We start from the raw sequence: 6431 nt of genomic DNA, 5'->3' as shown, positions 1-6431 counted from the left end.
CGCCGGCGAAAGAGGAGAGAGGGAGGCGTACCTGATGAGGGTTCACTGCCAGGGAAGGAGGGGGCGTGGGGTGGGGTGGGGGGTGGAGGCTGCTAAACTTATCGTTGGAGAAGAAAGGGGGGAGAGAGACAAAAAAGAAAAAAAGGGAATTTTGGATAGTGAAGAGTATGAATAAACCTCGATGCACCAGGTACTCAATTCAAGATTCTCGACATCAAAAAAAAAAAAAAGCTAAATGATTATTAAAAAAAAATTATGTCGGCAAAAAGGGTATATTTGCACTATTTGTGTAATGTCGGGGGTATATATGCACTACTTTTTAAACGACGGATATATGTGTTTTAAATGACAAAGTTGAAGGGTATATTTGCACAATTTTCCCGTTAAATAATACTACTAACCTTTTATTTCTGGGGGTACATTGTTTATTAATACTAATACTGAAATAATAATAATAATAATAGTTAATAATAATAATAATAATAATTAATAATAATAATAATAATGCGTGCTAGTACAAAGGTGCAAAGGATGAAGCAGAAAGTGGGGGCGTCCTTTTCTTTAGTTTGAATTCAGTGGTACGAGCATAGCAAGTTGTAATAAGTCGTAAAATACATTGACACATCACTGTCGATGTAAGTCTTCCCTCTCTCTAAACTTAGTCCACAGTGTCCCCTCCTATTTTCTTTGGTTTTCTCATTTCTGGGGTTTAAGGGCTTGTGAAGACTGAAGCTTTGCTTTGCTTTTCTGGAGCAAAAATGAAGACTCTCTCCCTTTATGATATCGTTCTCCTTCTTCTTCTTCGTCTTCTTCCTCTTTTAGTAGCTTCTGCTTCTGTTGATAAAGGTAAACCTCCCTTCTTTCTTTCTTCCTCTCTAAATGCATACATAGATTAGATATTCTTCCTTTCTGCATACATTGGATGAGATAATCTATTGCCTCGTGCGGGTGTTAGGTCTCCACCACTCTTTTAGTAAACCTACCTTACAAATTTCCTTGTATATTTCATCTGGGATTTTCGTATCTTGTTTCTTAATTTGCTCTTTCTTTAACTCATATTTTCTTCACTTCAGTAATTAATTGTTCTCCCCCAGTCAGGGCTGCAATACTATCTTTATTTGAGTCGGGGCGACACTTGTGTTGATGGAGCTGAAATGCTTGCTGAGAAGAAAGATTAAGACCCAATAACCAAAATAGTGAGAAACCAGAATATTTTTTTTTTACCTTGTCATTTTATATGAAAAATGAAGATTTTCCTAGAGAAAGAGAGAATCTTTTGTCTTCCCAAATGTGAAATCTGATAAGTTGTAGTGCGCCTCAGCTCGCCATCCATTTTAAATAATAGTGCCTTAGAAAAATGTTAAAAGGTCTGTTGGTGTGTGTTTTCAAGGGTGTCTATGTCAAATATTAACTTAAAATGGTGGCACATGGCATCGTTGTCTTCCATGTTATATCCATGTGCCCATCATGGACTTTCTTTATGTTTATTTGATTTCACTCTCAGGAATTTTTTACTTCCTTCTCCTTTAAGTGGTATACTGAATTTCCATGAGGAATTTTTCTCGCTTTTTAGCTGAGACCATGTCTGGAATGATAATGCATTAACAGTATAACAATCTCAGAATAAAGTGGAAAGGTGGATACTTAATATATCTCACCTATGTATAGCTTCACGGTTACTCACAGGATCCAGTGTAACCAAATTCTAAGTGCTCATGGCCAGTAGCCGGAGCTGTATCACTCTTTCATGTAGCTGGAAAGCTTTTAAATGGATTACAGAAGTTAACTATGACTATGTTACAGTCAAATCTTATAGCTCGCTAAGTACATAACTTCTGCATGTAGTTTACTTAATGTTTTCTTATTTTAGCTTAGTGAAATATTTATCATTTTGGATTTGATCTCTATCAATTGTTTTCATCCTTCATAAGTTCAAAACCTTAAGTTGGGCAGCATGATTGCCTATCCCTCACATTGTGCTACATAGAATAATTTTATAGAGGGAAGATAAGGACTATCATCCCCATGCCATGCCACTCTCCAGTTGTGGAAGGATGCTCAAAAGTCTCATTAGTGTGTCTTTGGTCAGACTTTTGTTTTTCTTCTGATAACTGAGAAGGAAAATCTCATTAGATGCCTTTTGGTTCTTCAATGAGTGCTTCTGATCTCCGCATTGGTACAAATTTTCACCCTTTTCCGCCCTCAACTTGAAAGTTTGGAAGTATGTGATGAGGCCTTGAGTTTCCTGGGATACTGATAATGGAAGAATTTGAGCTGTTGCTGGTGTCTCCCTAATAATAGCTTTTGACCGATCACTGAACTGTGAACTCAGTCTGATTGTAAAGGTAAAGACTAAAAGATAATTGTAAGTGGTTTTCCTATCCGTTCATATTGTAAAGATGAAGCTGAAGTATCAATAAAAAGAAAAAGGAAAGAACTAGAATTTCCGCGGACTAGGTGAATACACCTGTGTTACATGTATTTGGGCTTGAATGTATCCAATATGAATACATCCAAGTTAATAGGCAGTTTGACCAATCTTCCAAAATCTGCTTATTTGGAAAAGGGCTTTTAAAAAAGTATTTTTAGAGAATAGTAGTTGTGTTTGGCTAATCAATTCTGAAAAGAACTTCTGCCAATATTGGAGAAGTAATTTGTGCTTGGCCAAGGTTCCAAAAGTACTTAAGGAAAAAAAGAACTACTTTTTGCAGCTTCTGAAAAATAATTCAACTGCTAATCTAAAGCACTTATTTTTTCCTAAAAGCTTGGACAAACACCTCGAACTCTCTAAAACAACTATGTTTTTTTTAAAAAAATATATGCACTTTTGGCTTCCAGAAGCTTAGCCGAACAGGTTATAAGTAAGATTTTAATGTAATCTGAAGATTTCCAAGCATCCACACAATGTCATACCTGTTCTACACATGTACATCCAGGCAAATGAAGCCATGTTAACTATGGCTAAACAGCTAACATCGCTAAACAATTTACATTTTCGTTCTCTCTCCTTTCTTTTCCTGGTTTTGTGCATTGCTGATACTAAAAACTATGAGGTCTTCCAGCAAATACGGACACTAATGATGGCAATCAAATAAATTGCAGAGCAGGCATTAAAGCATATGTGGTTGTAGTTGTCCTTATGTTTGTGTAAGCTATATAAATTGTGTTTCTTCTTTTCTCATGCTTATGTTCCATCACTTGTATTTACTGCATTTTCCAACACCAAATGTCTTAATAGAATGGCTGCCAGTTGATTCTCAGTGTAAATGCCTTTTGATTGGATGTCATTTCTACTTAAAAATTGTTCACTTACAAAAAATTGTTTTTAATTGCGATATTCATTTATGTTACTAAAAAAAACTAACAAAAAGTTGTTCTTCTGTTAGAGGCTTTCATTGGTGTAAACGTTGGTACGGACCTCTCAGACATGCCTAGTCCAACTCAGGTGGTGGCCCTCCTCAAAGCACAGCAGATTCGACATGTCCGGCTATTTGATGCTGACCGAGCTATGCTGCTGGCACTTGCTAATACTGGAATCCGTGTAACCGTTTCTGTACCAAATGATCAGCTTTTAGGGATAGGCCAGTCCAATGCCACTGCTGCCAACTGGGTTTCTCGGAATATTCTTTCTCATGTTCCAGCCACCAAAATCACTGCCATAGCTATTGGATCTGAAGTTCTCACAACTCTTCCTAATGCTGCTCCTATCTTGGTGTCTGCAATGCAGTTTATTCACTCTGCTCTTGTTGCTACAAATCTTGCTTCCCAAATCAAAGTCTCCACTCCACATTCCTCTTCTATCATCCTAGATTCTTTTCCACCTTCACAAGCTTTCTTTAATCGATCTTGGGATCCAGTTGTGATTCCCATGCTCAAATTTTTGCAGTCCACTGAGTCATATCTCATGCTCAATGTTTATCCTTATTATGTTTATAAGCAATCCAATGGTGCAATCCCATTGGACTATGCTCTTTTTCGTCCCCTCCCACCTAACAAGGAAGCCGTCGATTCAAATACACTCCTACACTACACTAATGTTTTTGATGCTGTTGTCGATGCAGCATATTTTGCTATGTCCTACTTGAACTTTACTAATATTCCAATTACAGTGACCGAATCAGGTTGGCCTTCCAAGGGTGACTCAGATGCTACTCTTGACAATGCTAACACTTATAATAGCAACTTAATCAAGCATGTGCTTAACAACACTGGGACTCCTAAACACCCTGGGATTGCAGTCAGCACTTACATTTATGAGCTTTACAATGAAGATCTAAGACAAGGCTCTACTTCAGAAAAGAATTGGGGACTCTTCTATCCCAGTGGAGCACCAGTCTATATCCTACACTTGACAGGATCTGGGACTGTGTTGGCAAATGACACTACAAACCAAACTTACTGCGTCGCAAGGGAAAATGCAGATAAAAAGATGGTGCAAGCTGCTTTGGATTGGGCTTGTGGACCTGGCAAAGTGGATTGCAATCCTTTGTTACAAGGGAACCCTTGTTATGAACCCGATAGTGTCTTTGCACATGCATCATATGCTTTTGATGCATATTATCACAAGATGGGAATGGCAGATGGAACATGCAACTTCAATGGGGTGGCTACAGTAACTACATCAGATCCAAGTAAGTAGTAAAAGAAATATCCTTTTGTGAATGTTCATCTTACGTTAATACACTGGCACAAATATTTGAATCTCTAAGATCTTATAGAGTGAAGAGTCTTGTCATTCTGTGCAAAATGGAAGCGACCACTGAATAGGAGTCACAGGGCTTAGAAAACTTCAGATCATCAAGTTTTACTATTGACTTCCTCTTAGCTACATTCATTTGGGCAAACATCCATTAGGGAAGGCAAAAAACCAAGGAAAAAGAAAATTTACATATTTCACAATGGTTTTCCGCCAAGTTTTGGCTTGATGTAGTGCTTTTGCATTATTGACGCAGAGTATATTGGCCTACACATGCAGAGCACGGGCATTGCAGAAAATTAAGCAATCAATACTTAAATAGCAAAACTGTCATGGAGTTCGTTGGCTTTGACTAAGATAGAAGTGTTGTATACGGGCACTTTTTCTGCCCTATTTATATGAAAATTATTACTACTTGATAAAAAAACTAAGAAATGCTTTTTTAAAAAAAAAAAAAGAAGTGATAGGTCTTAGCCTTTTAAAAAAGTTGAGACGAGCCTTTATTTTAAGCTCTCATGGAAGGGGAATTCTAAATTAATTACTTTTCTTATTTCTTCTTTAATTAGAAATTCTATGAACACTGCTTCTCGCTTGGTTTCGAGAATAAATCTGCCGAAATCATGTCTTCTGTCTTTTCATTCTAAAATATGATTAGTGATTCCTAATATTTGTTTTCCTGCTGCAGGTCATGGTTCTTGTATATTTCCAGGAAGGTATGAATTTATGCTTGGTTAATTTATCGACAATTAATTATTACTTCTATCTTTTTGTCTTTAGTTTGGTAATTAATCCGTGATCAATGGTGTTCATTTACCTAAGATTTGTTTTCGTCACCCATGGTCACATCTTGATTGCTCATGCTTTGTCTTTTTTCTTTTTCATCTAGTGGAGGGAAAAATGGCACCGTCACAAATGGAACCACTCTTGCTCCATCATCAAACTCAACATCGTCTGGCTGTCATTTACAATATACCCGTGAAAATCAAGCTTTTTTGAGCTCTTTAATTGTTGGTTTGATACTCTGCTCTGCAGCTTTCTGGTGAAATGATGTGGATTACACTTGCATAGCTAATGTGCAAGCAAGTTTTTTACAGCACCAATTTGGTTTCACTTTCTCTGTAACTTATCCCTATTTTGTTCCTCCAAGTAGGATTAAGGGGTGGCATGATCTTTTAAAACCTATGCGGCAAGTCGCATTGAGTTGAGAGTGCTCTCAATTGGTTTGTACGTAGGATCAAGGTGAAGGAGTTTGTGGTAAGTGCTGTAATTATCCTCAGGGTATTCATTCTTTTCTTCCTAAAGCTGATGTTCCATTGTCTTGAAATGATATTCACTATGCTTTTGCACAGATGGGATACTCTCATTTGATTTATATACAGGCAAGTTGTTTTTCTCTTTGCCTTTAATTAGAGAATAGTAGTCTCAAAATGGAGTATGGCCCCTACTTAACCTATATCTGTTTGTCAGGGAGTAACTTGAAAGATCCACTATTTATATGGTATTCGTGCTTGAAAAGACCATTGCTTCTATTGTATCTTATGGCTTGAAGCAGAATCATGGATGGAGTAGGATACGTTGGAACTGTAATAGGTTGTTAGTACTAATGATGGGTGCATGAGTGAAAACGCATCCATTTAACTATAGAATTTGTGAAGAAACCTCAATAAATGTGAAGTTTTACAATGCTTGCGTAGAAATCCGGAATAGACCGGAATCTCAGTTGGGGTATGACATT

General features: G+C 37.2%; 1 protein-coding gene across 2 annotated transcripts; it reads left to right on the top strand.

Moving 5' to 3' along the window:
• Nucleotides 1–600: 600 nt before the first annotated feature.
• On the top strand, nucleotides 601–6089 carry LOC132042742 (glucan endo-1,3-beta-glucosidase 3-like). Of its 2 annotated transcripts, XR_009411560.1 has the most exons (5): nucleotides 601–846; nucleotides 3387–4631; nucleotides 5382–5409; nucleotides 5583–5950; nucleotides 6046–6089. XR_009411560.1 is itself a non-coding variant. In XM_059433271.1 (4 exons), the coding sequence occupies exons 1-4, from the start codon at nucleotides 759–761 to the stop codon at nucleotides 5737–5739; spliced, it is 1518 nt and encodes a 505-aa protein (XP_059289254.1). In that variant the 5' UTR covers nucleotides 601–758; the 3' UTR covers nucleotides 5740–6089. The 2 variants fall into 2 exon arrangements, 1 of the variants encoding a protein (XP_059289254.1); XM_059433271.1 differs by having other exon boundaries at nucleotides 5583–6089.
• The last annotated feature ends 342 nt before the right edge of the window (nucleotides 6090–6431 follow it).

The sequence above is a fragment of the Lycium ferocissimum genome, unplaced genomic scaffold (genome assembly GCF_029784015.1).
Source record: "Lycium ferocissimum isolate CSIRO_LF1 unplaced genomic scaffold, AGI_CSIRO_Lferr_CH_V1 ctg17616, whole genome shotgun sequence".
NCBI classification, from domain to species: Eukaryota; Viridiplantae; Streptophyta; class Magnoliopsida; order Solanales; family Solanaceae; genus Lycium; species Lycium ferocissimum.
Note: the sequence above shows the minus strand (reverse complement) of the source record. Positions and strands in the feature narration are given on the sequence as shown.

Coding starts and splice junctions, on each gene's coding strand:
- LOC132042742 (XM_059433271.1), top strand. CDS start 759: ATGAAGACTCTCTCCCTTTATGATATCGTTCTCCTTCTTCTTCTTCGT. Junction 847..3,386: donor TTCTGCTTCTGTTGATAAAG/GTAAACCTCCCT, acceptor TTCTTCTGTTAG/AGGCTTTCATTGGTGTAAAC. Junction 5,410..5,582: donor TCTTGTATATTTCCAGGAAG/GTATGAATTTAT, acceptor TTTTTCATCTAG/TGGAGGGAAAAATGGCACCG.